This window comes from Rattus rattus, chromosome 3, assembly GCF_011064425.1.
Source record: "Rattus rattus isolate New Zealand chromosome 3, Rrattus_CSIRO_v1, whole genome shotgun sequence".
NCBI classification, from domain to species: Eukaryota; Metazoa; Chordata; class Mammalia; order Rodentia; family Muridae; genus Rattus; species Rattus rattus.
The window spans coordinates 54,868,997-54,887,250 of NC_046156.1; the positions used below are offsets into that span (position 1 = coordinate 54,868,997).

Below are 18,254 nucleotides of genomic sequence, written 5' to 3' on the forward strand. Positions count from 1 at the left end.
AAATCTAGGAAAAGGGAAACTTGAGGTTCACCCTAAGACTTGAAACAACAGGAACCTGAAATGGCCACCTCCTGGAACCGGGTGAGACTTCTAATGGAGAGATAGGAACACCAACCCACCCACAAAACCAAAATTTGTCCTGCTTATAAAAAGTATGAGGATAAAGATTGACCAGAAACTGAAGGAATGACCAAGCAATGACTGGCCCAACTTGAGACTCATCCCATAAGAGAGAGCCCACCCCTGACACTATTCATGATGTTCTGTTATACTTTCAGACAGGAGAGGCTTCACTCAACAGCTGTTAGAAACATGCAAATATCCACAGCCAAACATTAGCCAGAGCTCCAGGAATCTTGTGGAAGAGGGGGAGGAAGGACACCACAAGAAAACATAGATCAACTAACCTGGTCCCGTAGGGGTTCACAGGGACTGATCTACCAACCAAAGATTCAACAGACAGACCTAGGCCCCTACAAATATGTAACAGATATACAGCTTGGTCTTCATGTGGGACTCTAACGGCTGGAGCAGGGGTTGTCTCTGACTCTGTTGCCTACCTTTGGACTCCTTTCCCCCAACTGGGCTGCTTTATCTAGCCTCAATAGGAGATGTGCTTAGTCCTACTGCAACCTGATATACCAAGGCTGGTTGATATCCACGGGAGGCCTCCCCTTCTCTGAGGAGAAAGGGTGGGGTGAGATGGGGATAGGAAAGGTGAGAGGGAGGGAGCAGGACAGGATGGAGGGGAGGCTGTGATCAGGATTAAAAAGATTAATGATAAAATCTTGTCATTTTTGTCTTTAGAGCCTATATAAAACCCAATCCTTTTGCCTTTAGGATTTGTGGTAATATAATAGAATATTACTCCCCGTTGGCTCTCAACCCCTCAGGCTGTAGTTAGTACACACGCTCTGTAAAATATCTTCCAGACTAAGAGGTAAATGCAAAAACGATTGTCAAACTACATATGCTATCCAATGTGCATTCAACCAAGGTTTATCTGTTAAGAGCTTTGGAAAAGTTGGTCACGGTTATAAGCCTAGTTAGTCTAAGATGAATTTGAGAACTTATGTAAATGTGCTGTCTATAGGGTTATGTAAAGTGCAGTATGTTCACGTGTTGTGATTTGATGAGAACAGCTTCTTGGGGTTAGAGATTTGAATACTCAGTCCCCAGCTGGTGGCGCTGTTGTAGAGTTTGGGCTGGAGAAGTCTCTGGAGATGGGCTACTTTTGCTCTTTGCTTCCAAGTTGCCATTTGAAGATGTGAACTCTCCCTGTTCCTTCCTGCCTTCATATTGGCGCCATGCTTCTCCACCAGAATTAACTCTTAGCCCTGGACTGTAGGCAGGAGAAACGCTCTTCTTTAACGTTGCGTGGTCATGTTCTAGCACTGCGACAGCAAAGCAGCCACTACACAAATTAGCTGCTTTGTCTTAAATTCTCCAAGAGATCTGTGGGATTTTTTTTTTAAAATGTCTTTATTCATTAAAAGATTTGTAAACATTTGATAGAAATATTGAACAATTCTCTTTACAAACATATGTAGAATTCACAACATTTACAAAAACAAAGTACAACAAACTCAAGGAAAGGAAGCAGCTTTAGACTGTAAGAAGGTAAGACCCTCACTCAGCCATGATTGACCACAGTAGACCCTCCTACCCCACCTTATACACAATCAGTTAGGAACTGTTCCATTGGGATTGGAGTGTAAGGAGAGCCCAAATGAGAGAGGTGTCTGGGAGGAGCTCCACGGGGCTAAGCTGCATTAACATTTTAAAAGACAGGCTCAGTCTCTTCCCTGGACCACATCTAGGAACTATATTGCACAGCACCAGTCTTAAATGGATTCATTCAAATACAGCTGCATAAGTGACAATAACAATACTGTACAACAGTCGGTTGTGTACAACACAACGTACAACACTTTCCAAGTCTGAATAAATATTTTCCATGCCAGGTAAAGCCATGAGCAAAGGCTACAGAAAACAACTGACATTTATCACAACGTCTATCACCTCTCAATGAAAACTGCACCCTCACTGACAAACTCCCTTTCCCAGGCCCTAGGACTTTAGATTTCCAGTATCTGGTTGATGAAGAGGTATAGGCTTAGGAAACACTAAGTGAAACTCACACTGATGTAAAAATAACCAGCGTGGCAGAACGCACAGAAGATGCTGGGTTTTATCACCAGCAGCAGAGGAACAAACCTTGCCTAGACACCCACAGCTTAGAGTCTCATCAGAGCCAAGAGGAAGCTCTGGTGTGCTCCACTAACTTTAAACATCACTATAAACAGTTCATTTACACCTGCAGGACTAACCAGCTTTGTATGTGTTCGTAAGTCAAGTGTTTGGCTTAGTTCTGTCTTGTATATAACCGGCCAAATTACTTAGCCTCTCTGAACTCGTTTCCTGTAAAACATCATGAAGCTGATCTAAAGCTTGAATAAGATGACATATAGATTATCACAGTGCAGCAAATTGTAGACACCAAAACTCAATAAACAGAAGCTATGTCCTTAAAAGGACATTTTCATATTGGCTCCATTCCATAAAGCATAATGCTGACATTTAAGAAGCGAGTTATCCCAGCAGGACACGTATTCTGCGGGGGCCCTGCATGGTGTCTGCTTTTTTAAGTTCTAACATGAGTGAAATCCTCCAAGATAGGACATGGGACAAAAGGGGGTCATCAATGGCGACAGTACTGGAATTTCAAAGCACAAACGGTCCATGGATTTAAAGTAACCCGATGCTTCAGTAATAAGAATCGTGTGACCATGGTGTCCTCCATGTGTCTAGTACCTGAAACTCTCAGTATTCTTATCTCTCGTTGATCTCATCTTTGCATTGTTTTTAGAAAATGCAACACCAAGTATTTCTCAGTCTTTCTCTTGTAAAAGACAACTACTTTCATAGACTAAGCACAAAGTGGAGCTTCTTGTGCTCATCAATAACCAAAGATAAAACACCACAGTAAAAGTAACTTGCCCAGGCATGGTGGCATATGCCTTTAATCCCAGCGCTTGGGAGGCAGAGGCAAGCACACTTCGTAAGATCTTGGAGATTTGTGAGATCAGGATTTGAGGCCAGCCTGATCTCCACAGTGGCGAGTTCTATCACAGTCAGAGCTATATATACAGACCCCGTCTCAAAGGCAAACAGTCCCCGAATCAGAAGAGCAGCGCGCACTGGTTCTACACTGTTCCCAGTTGGTCTGCAGCAACAGGAGAGCCCTCTGACAGTTTTTCTCCTCTTACAATCACAAGGACATCACAGGGCTCCTCAAAGCATCCAGATCCTTGGGAACATACTGTCCTTGGCACTTTCAGTTATGCGTAGAATGAAGACAAAGATTTCACTTCTTGTGAAGAAATCTCATTTTGCTTCCTGGAAAGAGAAAAAGTCTTAGAACTTACTTCATCTTATCCCTTGTACACATGAGCCATTCAGAACCACTCGGGGTTAGCTGCCTTGTCAAGTGCTAAGTGTCATCTTTTATAAGTGTCCCCCCAAAGTCCTATGTGTAAGAGCTTGTGGCACCAGTGGAAGGTAATGGAATCTTTAAAAGGCGGGACCTCGGGGGAGGACCTGGTCTCAAGTGCCTTGCACTCTTTGTCCCTTTCTGCCTCTGCTTCCTGGCAGCCATGACACAAGCAGGTTCTTCTGTCTGTGTCTTTCCACAGGCCCAAAAGCATCAGGGTCAATCAGCCATTGGCTGAAACTCCCCAAACTAGAACCCCAAATATGCCTCCAGAACAGCGGTCCTCAACCTTCCTAACGCCAAGACTGTGTAACATTGTGGTGACCCTCTAATCATAAAATAATGTTTGCTACCCCATAACTGTAGTGTTGCTCCTGTCTGAGTTGTAATGTAAATGTTTTTGTAATGTATATGTAGTGTTGCTCCTGTCCTGAGTTGTAATGTAAATGTTTTTGTAATGTATATGTAGTGTTGCTCCTGTCTGAGTTGTAATGTAAATGTTTTGTAATGTATATGTAGTGTTGCTCCTGTCTGAGTTGTAATGTAAATGTTTTTGGAGACAGGCTGTGACCCACAGGTTAGAAGCCTGCTCTAGAGCCTCCTGCCTATCACTTTCTGCTCCACTAATGGAAAGCTATTGGTTGACGGGTTTAGCCACTAAAAACCCCATGAATGTCTAATTGTAGAGGAGGAAAAGAACTCAAGACATAATCTAATACAAGTGGTTTTCAATCGGACTGGAGTTTCAAATTACCTGGCTTACTCCCTGGAGATTTCTAAACGCTCAAGAGAGAGCTTTTAAAGTCCCTAAAGATCACCATCTGATCTAATCTAAGCCACGGTGCAGATGAAATCACAGCCTGTGGCACAGCTTGCCCACAGCCTCCCAGCTAGTTAAGGGCAGGGTCCAGTCAGGGGCACACACTCCAAAGCTCGGAGTTAGGGCCATTGTCTCCTGTGGACACCACTGTCCTCACATCGTCCCGGAGAGTAAGCATCATAAGGAATTGCTTATAAAATGCAGAGTCAGGCTGAGGCTTCCTCTTCTGCTCCCAGCCCCCATGGATTTTTAAGTCTAAAGTCCATGGACATCCTAAAATTATATGCAAAATTTATCTGTATATTTAAATACATTATTTTCTGGCAAATAGAACCATTTTTTTTTAAGTATCCCCAAAGAGAGCAACCTGGAGAAGCCTCATGGTCATGACTTGGGGACTTACACCACAAGGTTAATTATCCAACAGGGCAAAGCGACTCACCAAGACTCCGTAAAATTCTATTCACCCCGCTGGGTTCCGACTCAGGAATTGTTTCTAAATACTGAAGAGCCCGGACTTCAAACAAACCTACGAAGACATCAGTAAGACTGTTCAACACTCCACACTAGAAACCAATCAAACCCTTCCTCTTTGTGACGGTTTCTATAAGCCTGGCCTGGAGAGTGGCCCTGTTGGAGTGGGTGTGTCACTGTGGGCATGGGCTTCAGACCCTCATCCTAGCTGCCTGGAAGTCAGTCTTCCACTAGCAGCCTTCAGATGAAGATGCAGAACTCTCAGCTCTGTCTGCACCATGGCTGCCTGGATGCTGCCAGGACTGAACCTCTAAACCTGTAAGCCAGCCCCAATCAAATGTTGTCCTTTACAAGAGTTGCCTTGATCATGGTGTCTGTTCACAGCCGTAAAATGCTAGAAACTAATACACTTTTCTTTCTCTTTTTGGCAGTGTTGTGGGCAAACTCAGGTCTTTGTACATGCTAGGTAGGTTCTTTACTGAACCATACCGCAAGCCTAAGATAGAGTATAGCTTTTCTTTAATGATCTTATTTTTACTTGCTTACTTACTTTTTTGTGTATGTTCATGCTTTTATGTATGTGTGTGGGATGGGCATGTGCATGCCACAACACACATGTAGACATCAGAGGTCAACATGTGGTTGTTTGTCCTTTTCTTCCATCACACTGAGCCCAGGACCAAGCACTTTTAATGGATAATCCATCTCTGTTTCCCAATCCTGTTCTTACTACAGTATATTATCCTTAAATTAAACATTACAGATAATCCCACAGTAACCCAGATGTGCCTTGGTAGTCTACATATCTTACCCATCATTCAATCCCTCTAAGAATTCACCAAATGTGGTAGCGTGAGGGAAAACGGTATGCACACGTAGAGTGGCACCATTAGGAGATGAGGCCTTGCTGGAATAGATGTGGCTTTGTTAGAGGAAATGTGTCTCAGGCTCTCCTACTGCGTGCAGATGTAGACGCTCAGCCTCAATTCAATGCTGTCCTTTATAAGAGCTGCTGTGGTCATGGTGTCTCTTCTCAGCAACAGAACCCTAACTAAGACACCAGATAAGGAGGCAGTGGTTCCTGGTAAAACCCACCTTTAACTCCACTTTGCCGAAGCTCCCGGTCCTGGACAAACCCTGCAAACATCTGTGTCTCCATGAAGAGATCTAGGAAGTGGCGGACACTTCGGGAGGTGTGGGACTTCCGGAATGGCTCCCTTAGGAACACACGCTCCCCACGCTCCGTGACAGTCATATTCAGAGAATAATGCCCCACGAGCTCCACAAAAAACCTGACAAATGCTTCTGATACCAGAGAATTGAGAGTCACATCTGTTTCAAAATAAAAGAAAAGAAGGGGGGAAATCTTAGCTTTGTGTACATAGGAACCCTGACACTAGTTGTGGAAGCCATGTCTAAAGAGTCATGAAAGGCTGAGTATAGACTAGGAATGTGCATTCCTAGCTTGCTACACAGCCTATGGCATGCAAAAAAGCAAATGGCTTCCGTCTTGACCTTCACTTTCCTCCCTCAACACTCTTACTGTATCCTGCAGCCTGGCTTCCACACCATGGCCTCATTACTCTTCCAAAAGCCATTTGTGAATATGCAACTGCAGGCTGCTTCTCCCCTTGGGTCTCCTCTGTCTCTGCACTGCTGTGCTGTCCAGGTCTCTGGCTCCTGTCCATAAAACTCTTTCTTTGCTTTCTCTTTCTCTTCTTCCTCCCGAGTGCAATCCTTTGACCATTTCTCTTAAACATTCTATTCTGCTCCTTAAAAAGTCAACTGCCAGTCAGGTCTTGGCCCATACTGTCTTCTTAGCACTTGGGAGATGGAGGCAGGAGAGGCAGGAGTTCAAGGTCTTCAGCTCTACAGTGAACGCTGAGGCCACTCTGGGCTGCCTGAGATCCAGTGTGATGCAGGAGCACCAGCACAAACAAAGCCAATGGTACAGGAGCCGGCTATGCAATCCCCAGTCCTACTCTCCAGACGGCACTTCACCCTTTCTGTTCTCAGGCTGCCTATGGCCGTCACCATTGGCTGTCCCATTATAAACTGCATCATTTATAAAGTGCATAAATTTCATTTGTCTAAAAGTCAGAAAACATACAAAACTTGGTAGGCTATGAGCCAATTAAATAAGATGTCAAAACTATATTTTTCTCCAAATCACTTGCCTTCTCGACTTTTTCACCTCATATTGCACTATGATTTATTGCAGTAAAATATTTATTGAGTATTAAGTGCATTGGCACTACACCAAGTGCTCTTTAAAAGATAAAAATCAGAAATACTTCCATTGCTCTTGAGCTACTTGTCTGTGCAAACATTTTTACTCCAATATGCACCTCTTTCTATGTCACCAGGCTGGTCTGGTCTCAAACTCTGGATCCTTTATGACCTCCCAAGTGCTGAGACTACAGGAGTGAATGTCTATGCCTGGCAAAATAACACTTCATTTGGGGGTGGGGAGCTGTTTTTTAGACAAGCTTTCTCCAGACTGGCCTAGAACTCACTATGCAGATCCACCCGTCTCTGTGTCTGTGCCAGGATGAAAGGCTTGTTACCACACCCTGCCTCAGAACAAGGCTTTCTCTAATTCTGTTCCTTCCATCCCATTCCTATCAGTAGACAGCCTTACTTCCCATCCAAATGTTCATAATGACACCGCTTTATTTTTGCTTTGTTTTTTGAGACAAGGTCTTATTTGTAGTCTTTGTTGGCCTGGAACTCACTATGTAAACCAGGCTGGAACTCAGAGACCCAGACTCTGCCTCCCAAGCGCTGAGACTAAAGGTGAGAGTCACTATGCAATGACACATACTTTATAAGTGCCATGAGGAGGGGAGGGGAAGAAATGAGCAAGTACTGGTGAAGGAGGACATTTTTTTAAAAGAACAGAACTCAAAGAGAAAATGACATATGAGACAGACCTATAGAAAGAAAGCACGGGGTTGGGGATTTGCTCAGTGGTAGAGCGCTTGCCTAGGAAGTGCAAGGCCCTGGGTTGGGTCCCCAGCTCAAAAAAAGAACCAAAAAAAAAAAAAAAAAAAAAAAAAAAAAAAAAGAAAGCATTGAGTTGGAGAGATGGCTCAGCGGTTAAGAGTACTGACTGCTCTTCCAGAGGTCCTGAGTTCAAATCCCAGCAACCACATGGTGGCTCATAACCATGTGTAATGGGATCTGATGCCCTCTTCTGGTGTGTCTGAAGACAGCTACAGTGTACTCATATACATAAATAAGTAAATAAATAATTTTTTAAAAAGGAAGAAAGCATTCTATAAATGTAATTTTCGAAGGTCCTGCGATAGAAGGGGGCTAACCCTTTGGGGATCGTCAGGAAGGGTGTGAATTTTCAAGGTGCACTACTTTGGCGCATCCCTTAGCTGAGCGCTGGGTCTGCAGTGAGTGTTCACTGCTTTAACCTTTAGTCTAGTCCTCTACGTCTCGCACCTTGCGAAAACTGCCGCTCCTGGGCCAAGACTTCATCTCGCTCTTCTAAAATCCGCACCAAGGCAGCTTGGAGTTTAGGTGGCAGGATCTCATCCTCGTCAGACACCTGAGAGAGAAGAGCTCTGCATGAGCCTCATGAGACTGTCCAACACGACCGAGCTACAGCCCCATCACAGGTGGTTTTGTGACGTCATCAGAAACCCCACCACCTCCATGGAGCCAAGACGCACGATGTTTATAGCACACTTTAGCTTTACTTTTTAAATCAAGCAACATCTTGTAAAATTCTCCGCTTTTCTACACCTCCCATCTACACGTTTCATTCCTTGCCTCCAAGGCTACGCCCCAAGAAATGGTAGTTTAAACGTGAGGAGGCAACTGATCCTCAGGAGAGGGATCCAGGTTCCATGCTCAAACAGGGAGCTGCTCTGAGACTCATCACTTGCTCTCCTCTCCCCTGGGCACCCATCAGACAGGCCCACCTCTTGTTCAGATTGTTACTATACCATCTCTACAGCATCACGATGGAAACGCCTGCTGGCCTTATTTACACACACACACACACACACACACACACACACACCGCCGCCACCCCCCACTGTCTTTCTCTCTCTGTGGTGCTGAGTTGGACACGGGAGCTTATGTATCTAGATGGTTACTCTACTACTGAGCTGCTTCTCAGTCCAATAAATTTTACTGACTTAGAGGATTAAATGTCAACTCCTCTGGAGTTGAAGGGATGGTTACTTCTTTTGAGAATGACATTTATGCTGTTTCCTCCTTCCTTCTTTGGGATGGACACCTATACACTCAAGCCAAAGTTTTCAGGACGATCTTGTATGGTTAGCTGCAGTGTCAACTCAGAGATGGGTATGAACGGGAAGTTCTTTCTGAGTCACTCTCTAAGTCCTTTCATATATTTTCGGTGTAATTGTAACTGCCTACAGAGACACCCATGTCCCCTAACATTATGTAACCATCTCCTTTGTCACTCACCTCCTGTAGGAACTTGTCTGCACAGAGATCGACTATCAGCACCTATGGAATAAAGGAGGCAGGCAGGTTAAACCAGAGCTACTCAGGAGAGACCAGGCACTGCTGGACCGGGATGGGCTTTCTCATCCTTTCAGGCCATGGGAATATTTTCAAACAAAATTTACTTAACGTTGCAGCCAATGTAAAAGTTAATCCATCGAAACAACTAATGAATTTAACAAAGAAAAAGATGTGTACAATTACATATTACAGGGATTTGCCGGGTCAGTTTGGTGAATGGGGACAAACCGCCTTTCCAGCTAGAGATGCTGAAGGTGGGTAGCTCCAGAGACGGGAAATCCCCAAGTCATCTCTACACCACACTATTTGCAAACGAATGAAGTACAAGGTGGAGTCTGAGACAAAATCACAAGCAAACTAATAGGGAGATAAGAGATAATCTTCCTCTTCATTAAGCTAATGTGAAAAGTCAAGTTGCTCACGAAAACATCAGTCATAAATAAAAATATTGGTATCTTAACCACATCAAAATGAACAACTCCCCTGCATTAAAAGATGTCATTCTGGGCTAAGTATTAGGTATGGTGGTGCAAGACAAAACAGCGGCTGTCTGAATGCTGTAACAGGATGGCTTCCAAGTTCCAGCCCAACCTGGAGATATAGTGACCTTCACCCCCAAATCCAACAACCCCCCCCAAAACAAATTGGGAACGTTGTTTTGGAAAACAAAAGGCCAAGCCATCCTCAAGGCTGGCAATGCAGCCCAGGTGGCAGAGTGCTTGCCTCCCATGCACAAAGCCCAGAGTTTGATCCTTTGCACTGAATAAACCAGGTGGGCAGACTAATGCCTGTAACTCCAGAACTAGGAGGACTGAGTTGGACAATCAGAAATCTAAGCTCATGTGTAGCGACAAAGGGAGTGTGAGACCAGCCCGAGTTTCCTGAGACCTTCTCCAAAATAAAATAAAATAAAATAAAATAAAATGAAATAAAATGAACAAACCAAGAGGCTGATTTCTAGAATATAAAAACATTGGGATGGGCTTAGCTCAACTAGGTAGCCTGAATTCCATCCCAAGAACTATCAAACAAAACAACAAAACAACAACAACAACAACAACAAATGAGGCCACCTTACAAATCACGGTGAATAAATAATCCAGGGGAAAGACAGACAATAGTTTACATGAGATGATATTCAGGAGCTGGTGAACATGCCTTCAGTTGGGACACCAACTGAACTGCAGTGACCCACAGCTGCACAGCCACCAGCCAGGGGAAGCTACCCAAGCTGACCACGGTGCTGGGTCACTCGAAGTCACATTTCCTCTCCTGTACTCTTGAGAGAAGTGTAATTGTCCCCAGTGTGAAAAAGTTCTAATTTACTCAAGTTAAAGGCCTGCTACACTCCCCTTTTATACCAAGCTTCAAAACCAAGAATGCTGAATAACACTTTTAAAATTAGTTACTAGCACTTCTCCCTCTCCCTTTCTCTCTCTCTCTCCCCTCTCCTGAGTCCCCCTCCCCCTGTGTGTGTGTGGCTGTGTGGCTGTGTGTGATGCACAAACCCCTGGCACGCCATGGTCGACAGAGGACAGCTTGCGGAAGTCTGTTTTCTCCTCCCCTTTGCTAGAACTCGGGATGGCAGGTTAGAGTGTAAGCACATTTACCTGCTGAGCCACACATATTTGGAAATACAATTATAAAGACATACAAACAGCTTTGTTGAGGTTTAATCTGTTGCCATGTATTGTAATGCTAAATACTGGCCTGGAGGTCTGGTTGCCCCTAAGGATGAGGGAATTCTCACAGACACCAAGTGATACTATGTAACCTTGCTCCTTAATTTAAAACTGTTGCTTGAATAAAGATGCTGACAGCCTGGAGCTTCAGTTACCAGGCTCTGGGAGGGACGAGAGAGGACACCATGGGGTTGGTGGATCGTGAGAGAGCATGGCCATGAGGACCGGCCAGTTGGAGGAGGAGCCGCCCAGGCAGAACACCGCAAGCAATATCTCAGGGTTACTGACAGGGAAGTAAATAAAATAGCACAGAGGGCTGATACTGCTCAGCTCTAATGCATAAGGCTTATTATAAACATAAAGGTTTTGTGTCTTTTATTTGGGAACTAAATGATCTAAGGTGGGGTAGAAACCCTTGATTAAATATTTACCACAACACAGATGAAGACTGTAAGAGTCAAGGCAGTGGGAATTTTTCTGGGGCGTGGAAAGGGACCACGAGACTAGGAGCCTTGAATCTTTTGCTGTTACGTCCCACTACAATCCAATCTGAATGATGTAAATACTCACTTAGTAATAATACTGAGATGTACTCTGTCTGAGGCCCTTACCTACACACATGCTATATTTTTTTTAGTAAACCCAGAGAAATTTTGTGTTGGTTTTAAAAAAGAAAATAGGGCCAGCAGGATCAATCTGGATGACCTGTGCTCCATCCCTGTTGCTCACATAAAAGTGAGAGAGAACTGACTCACCAAATTGTCCTCTGACCTTCATATGTGTGCCATGGTACATACTCCATTCACACTCTCTCTCTCTCTCTCTCTCTCTCTCTCTCTCTCTCTCTCTCACACACACACACACACACACACACACACACACACACACACACAGAGAGACACACTCACACACAGACACACACACACACACACTTCATTCTTTATTTTTTTTTCTTTTTTTCTTTTTCTTTTTTCCGGAGCTGAGGTCTGAACCCAGGGCCTTGCACTTGCTAGGCAAGCGCTCTACCACTGAGCTAAATCCCCAACCCCCATTCTTTATTATTTGAGTTGGTCTCTCTGTACAGTCCTGGCTGTCCTGGAACTTGCTCTGTAGACCAGGCTAGCCTTGAACTCAGAGATCCACCTGCCTCTGCTTTTCCAGTGATGGGACTAAAGGCGTGTTGCCACCAACACCAAGCTTAGAAAAAGGCAGCAGAAGCCAGAGACCTTAAAACAGAGCAATGACTCATTGCAGTGAACATTTGTAAGTGAAGATGTATGGACAGAGGGTTGTACTGAGGGACACTGTGACACACTATAGCACCCATGACAAGACTGTATAAAAATTTTTGTCAGGGAGAGGTTGCAAGGGCAGAGGGTACAAATGGACAGGATTATGACTAGGATGGGGATGCATGATGTGAAATTCACAAAGAAGCAATACAAAAATTTTTTAAAAAGACTTTTTTTATAAATAGAAGAGTCCATTGCTCACTACTGTAAAGAGTGTTAGATGCAAATGTACCATGGAATTGTTTTTATTTTAAGAAAGATATAAAAATGAAAGGGTTATCAATAATCAATTATTATATTCTTAAAATGTTCTCAGTTATTTGTTTTATTTCATAAGTATGAGAGTTATGCTCACATGTCTGACTGTGTCTCATGTGCAGATATAGATGGTTGTGAATTGCCATGTGGGTGCTGGGAATCCAATCTTGGTCCTTTGCAAGGACAAGAGGTCTTAACTGTTGAGCCATTTCCAAAGCCCAAATGATAAAATACTAAATAACAAAATAATAAAATTAACAATGATTCTACCCCTCTTAAAAGCTCATTTGATCCCCTTTGCAGACACTCTTGTATTCCTCATAGGCAGTTTGTCCCTCTTACCTCTTCAATGGGAAGATCCTGGAGTAGGGGTAAGGAACAAGACAAGATCCCAATAAAGAATGGAGTAGGTGAGCACACGATGTCAATCATGGACACTGGCAACACTGGGATGTACGTGTGCTGCCAGGTGAACGGATACAGTGTAGCCACCACGGCATGGCCACATTTTGAAAGGGTGCTAGACAAGAGAAAGCACACGATGTCATAGGCAAAGCAACACAGAGAATGAGTTTCAGATATTCTGTCAAAGAATTACACAGTGACACTACATTGGCTTCACCGAACAGCCCTGTGAATGTAGTAATTTTTAACAGAGTCATCTCATTCTGGTTCACTACAATTTATTATGCTAAAAAAAAAAAAACAATGTGTACATGAAAAACTAGTATTTTTAAAAAGATACAGGGGTGAGGGGAAGGGGGCAACCCCAGGCTGTCCTTGAACTCCTGGACTCAGCTGGGCTCTCCTGCCTCAGGCCTTCTGAGTAGAGGAGACCATGAGTGTGAATGAAAAGCTAGAAATAGAAATACCTTTTCTTTCTGTTTTGTTGGCTGTTTTTTGTTTGTTTTGAGACAGGTTCACTATGTAGCTTTGGCTGCCCTCAAACTCAGAGCTCTGCCTGCCTCTGCTGCCTAAGTGTTCAGGTTAAAGGTGTGCACCACACCCAGCCATCTTTGTGATTTTGTACACAAGTCTTTTTAATTTCTTTCTTCTCCTTTTGGAAACTGAACCTGGGTTCTTTCCAAGTACTGTAATTGCTGAGCCAGGTCTCTAGCTCTAGTTCTAGACACTTTAAATAGATTTGCACAGTAAAAGACTAAAAGTAAGCCGACCACCAACATCAGGGGACACAGACCACGAATTTCTTACCTTAGGCTGTCGGCAACAAAGATTACCCTCCGCTCGAGAAGGAGGGAGGCACAGACCCGGATGAGATGGCGCACACTCAAGCACTTAAAAAGACATTCAAAATCCACATGTTCCAGCCGTGAGTCCAGTGGTCGGCAGAGTTCAATTGACTGAAAGGCAAGGAAAATCCAAGAGCTGATGTTGGCATCATTAACTGATTGTCTTGCTCTTTCTCTAGTCTGAAAATGTCTGTTATTTGGGCCAGGTATGGTCGCACACTCCTAATTCATTAAGTCCCAGCACTCAAGAGGCACAGGCAGGTGGATCTCTGTGAGTTCGAGGCCAGCCTGGACTACAGAGTTCTAGGACAGCCAGGGATACACAGTGATACCATGTGGAGGGCAGGGAGGTCTGGCACAAGGAGTTTATGAAGCTGCTGTTAACTTCTGGTAAAGCCATTCCATTTGACAAATACAGATGTGTGTGTGTGTGTGTGTGTGTGTGTGTGTGTGTGTGTGTCTGTTATTTATCATGTTGAGACTCCCACTATAGAGGGAAACAATCTATGTCATCAAGGAAACCTGGGGCTGAGGATCCACTAACTACCTCACATATTCAGTGTTTCCTCAGAGATTCTAGGAAATAGCACACAATCTATTGAAAGGTAAAAAACGACCCCTCCCCATGAACATGCTTCTGGCACCTGTGCCTAGAGCTGAAAGGCTTGCCCGTGAGATGAAATTAACTTACCTCATCTCCAGCCCCAGGGAGGTAGCTCTTAACTGTGATGGTGCGGCCAGGAGCTGGGAAAGGGGCTTCCATGACACTTCGCATGAATGGGTAAACAAGGGCTGGGGACATTTCTCTTCTCTTCTCTACTTCATCCAGAATCTGCATATGGGCACGCACACAGAGAGGCAAACACATCCCACAAACATAAAGAAATCCAAGTATAAATAAAGTACAGTAATAGACAAGACAGGCGAGCTCTGCGACGCATGGAAGCTCAAAACACCACATCTTGGGGACATCTTTGCATCCTAAACTACTTAAATCAACTTATTTAAAAACTATAATTTTTCTTTTTTAAAAAACAATTTTTTGGGGGTTGGGGATTTAGCTCAGTGGTAGAGAGCGCTTGCCTAGCAAGTGCAAGGCCCTGGGTTGGTCCCCAGCTCCAAAAAAAAAAAAAAAAAAAAAAAAAAAAAAAAAAAACAATTTTATTACATTTATTTTGTTGAGAGAAAGAGAGACAGAGAGAGAGAGAGAGAAGGTGTGGCATGCCATGGCTGAAGTATGGAAGAAAGAAGACAACTGTAGGAGGTGGCTGCTCTCATTTCACTGTGTAGGTCCTGGGGATTGAGCTCGGGATTTTAGGCTTGGTAGCAAATGCCTTTACCAGGTAACCATCCACCGGCCTCTGGAGACCATTTTTATTTGTGAAAGGGCAGAGTAACAGTGACAACGGTGTCCTGTGAGCTGGGTCTGGAGAAGAGCAAGTGCGAGATATACTTCCGATACGTGCTCTTAGAACTGTGAGTTTGCGGGGCTGGAGAGTTGGCTCAATGGTTAGGAGCACTTGTTAGTCTTGTAAACCTGGGTTCGAGTCCCAGCGTGCACATGGCAGCTCACAATCAGCTATAATTCCACTCTCAGGGAACCTGACAACTTCTGGCCCCACGGGCACCATGCATACATGTTGTACACAGACACGTGTGCAGTCAAAACACCATATGTACAAAACGAACATAAATCTTTAGGAGAAAAAACCCAAGCCAGTGTCTGAGTGCACATCTTTAATCCCAGCACTCGCAGAAGCAGGTGGATCTCTGTGAGTTTGAAGCCAGCCTGGTCTACAAAGCGAGTTCCAGGATAGCTGGGGCTGTTGTTACACAGAGAAACCCTGTCTTAAAAATGAAAAAATCCAGACCTGGGAGTTTTTGCAAACTAAAACCATAACGGAGGAACCTGATCAGGGGTCTAAATTTAAGCCTTCCAGTCTATGGGTTATTATTTTTTTCATTTTTAAATGTATTAGGGGAGGGACACGCACATGTCACAGTACACGTATGTAGGGGACAAGTTGTTTATTTCCTTCCAGCATATGAGCTCCAGGAGTCAAACTCAGGCCATCAGCCTTGATGGGAGGGAGTCCCTTTACTGCTGAGCCATCTTGAGAGTCTGAGCCTGGAGTTCCTAACCTGCCAGAGGGGAACCTTCTAATAAGCACATTGAAGTCGGTGCCACTCAGCAGTAAAGCCTCCTCAGACCTGGGGGACATCACTCTTCCACACAGCAGTAAAGCCTCCTCAGACCTGGGGGACATCACTCTTCCACACAGCAGTAAAGCCTCCTCAGACCTGGGGGACATCACTCTTCCACACGGCCTCGCTTCACTCACCTTTGAGAAAAGATTGAAACAGCCCAAGCGACTAACCATGCAGTACACCTCAGGGAGCCGCTTCCCTCTGCCTTCTGGCTGCAAACGAAAAGCCGAGCAGAGTAAGGAGCCACCAACTTTAACTACTAATATTTATTCAATAGGTCCTTCCATGGCCGACGCTTGCCCCAAACTTCCGGGCTCAAGCCATGCTCTTACTTCAGACACCAAAGTCAATGGACTACAAATGTGCAGAGGCTGCACCTTCCGTCCTGAGTGAGCTTACAGGCTGGGGAAGTACGCAGAAGAAAGCGGGATTTACCCAGGCTTAGAGCCTAAGCAAAAAGCCAGACCCAAGAGAGGTGATGAGGACCTCAGGAGACCCAAGCGAGGTGATGAGGACCTCGGCCTCTTCTGCCGCCTCTCTGGACAGTATTCCTCAAATGTGCTGTACTGACTGACATTCAGTCTCTACGTTACTTTCTCTACTACAAAGAAACAAGTCAGCGAAAGCCGCAGCCTTCCTATTCTGAACATAGAATGTCCCACCTTCACCTTGCGTTTGTTACATAAAGCTAACATAGCTTCCTTTTTAAAAACTTCATTTTTGTTTGATGTGTACAGGTGTTTTACCTGCAAGTATGTCTATGTATCTTGTGTGTGCAGTGCTTGTCAAGTGCCAGAAGAGGGCACCAGACGCCCTGGCAGTGGAGTTACATGTAGAGCCGCCATTCCCCATGAGTGAAACCTGGCAGCGAAACCTGGGCCCTCTGGAAGACCACCAGGATCTTTAATCCCTGAGTCGTGCCCAGCCCTAATGCACTTCTCGGTTGTGCAAATAATTAAGGCGCCCTTAAAGTCATGTAGAGACAGTACTTCTCAAGTTGCTGGTTGGCCTTTCTTGTTTCTGAACCAACTCCGTGGTACCAATCTGGAACTCACCAAAAGCTTCTTACAGTAGCCAAACCACCGACTTCCATCTTCCCCAGTCAGCACGAAGGAGAACGTTTCACTGCAAACAAAATGAAACACAGCTGCTTAAGGCATTACTCATGGAACAAGTGAGAGGAGTTATTTGTGATCTAGGGGGCAAGAGAAATACCATTTATTTCAAGTCACATTCCCCTGCAGCGGGCCCAGGACTTGTCCTGGGTAAGTGAGTGGGTATGGGACAAGCTCTTGGTATTACTTTGCCCCTTTTCTTATTTATTATATTATTTTCTTATTTATTAATAGCTCACTAGCTCACTAGCTATTAATCAACCTTGTTTCCCTTTTATTGAACATTGAATTTAGCCAAGCATACAGGTAAGCAAGCTATAATAATGCTATTTTAAGTCTTGATAATGTCATTTCTCCCCTGCAAATTGTTGAGTTTGGTTCTGAGAGGCCAGATGGAACAGTGATAGAAGAAAGATTACCTCCTGGGCTGAGGAGACGGCTCACTGGACAAAGTGCTTGCCACGCCAGTGTGACCTGGACACAGACCTGCAGGTCTACACAGGCTGGGTGCATTATCATTCACCTGTAACCTCAGCACCTACAGTGAGGTGGGAGGCAGAGCCAGGATTAATCCCAGATGGGGGATTAAAGCCATCGCTTGGCATAAACAGCTGAGAATAAGAATCCCTGTCTCAAACCAGACAGAGGCGAGAACTGACACAATGTTGTCTTTGTCCTCCACACGCGAGCATGCATGTCAATACTCCTCCTTCTCATACACAAAGATAGGGAAAAGATCATCTTCTTATATATACAAATCATAAAAAAATTAACTCCTCATTATAAATATGGCTCAAGGGGTTGGGGATTTGGCTCAGTGGTACAGCGCTTGCCTAGGAAGCGCAAGGTCCTGGGTTCGGTCCCCAGCCCCAGAAAAAAAAATAAATAAATAAATATGGTTCAAAAATAAGCATCACTTACAAAATACCCAAAGATGCTCCACATGAAATTTTTATTAATAACTAAAGAATCTCAGCTTTAAATAATGAATTAATTTAAATTTATTTTTATTTTCTGTGTATAATTTCTGCCTGCACATTTGTTTGTGTGCTACTACGTACAGTGCCCGCTGAGACCAGGAAGGGCTTAGACCCACTGAACTGGAGCTTAGATGGTTGTGAGCCCCTGTGTTGGTGCTGGGTCAAGCCTGCGC

At 44.4% G+C, this 18,254-nt stretch overlaps 1 protein-coding gene across 1 annotated transcript in view; it reads right to left on the bottom strand.

The window, feature by feature from the left end:
* Positions 1–1,463: 1,463 nt before the first annotated feature.
* Positions 1,464–18,254, bottom strand: part of Dennd2c (DENN domain containing 2C) — a 38,902-nt gene continuing 22,111 nt past the window's right edge. Inside the window, exons 9-18 of the mRNA XM_032897607.1 lie at positions 17,042–17,111; positions 16,121–16,198; positions 14,470–14,610; positions 13,741–13,889; positions 12,871–13,048; positions 9,237–9,278; positions 8,241–8,346; positions 5,883–6,119; positions 4,756–4,842; positions 1,464–3,399 (exon numbers count right to left, since the gene is read on the bottom strand). Coding sequence (XP_032753498.1) covers positions 3,368–3,399; positions 4,756–4,842; positions 5,883–6,119; positions 8,241–8,346; positions 9,237–9,278; positions 12,871–13,048; positions 13,741–13,889; positions 14,470–14,610; positions 16,121–16,198; positions 17,042–17,111 — 1,120 coding nt within the window. The 3' untranslated portion in view covers positions 1,464–3,367. The remainder of the gene's footprint in view (positions 3,400–4,755; positions 4,843–5,882; positions 6,120–8,240; positions 8,347–9,236; positions 9,279–12,870; positions 13,049–13,740; positions 13,890–14,469; positions 14,611–16,120; positions 16,199–17,041; positions 17,112–18,254) is intronic.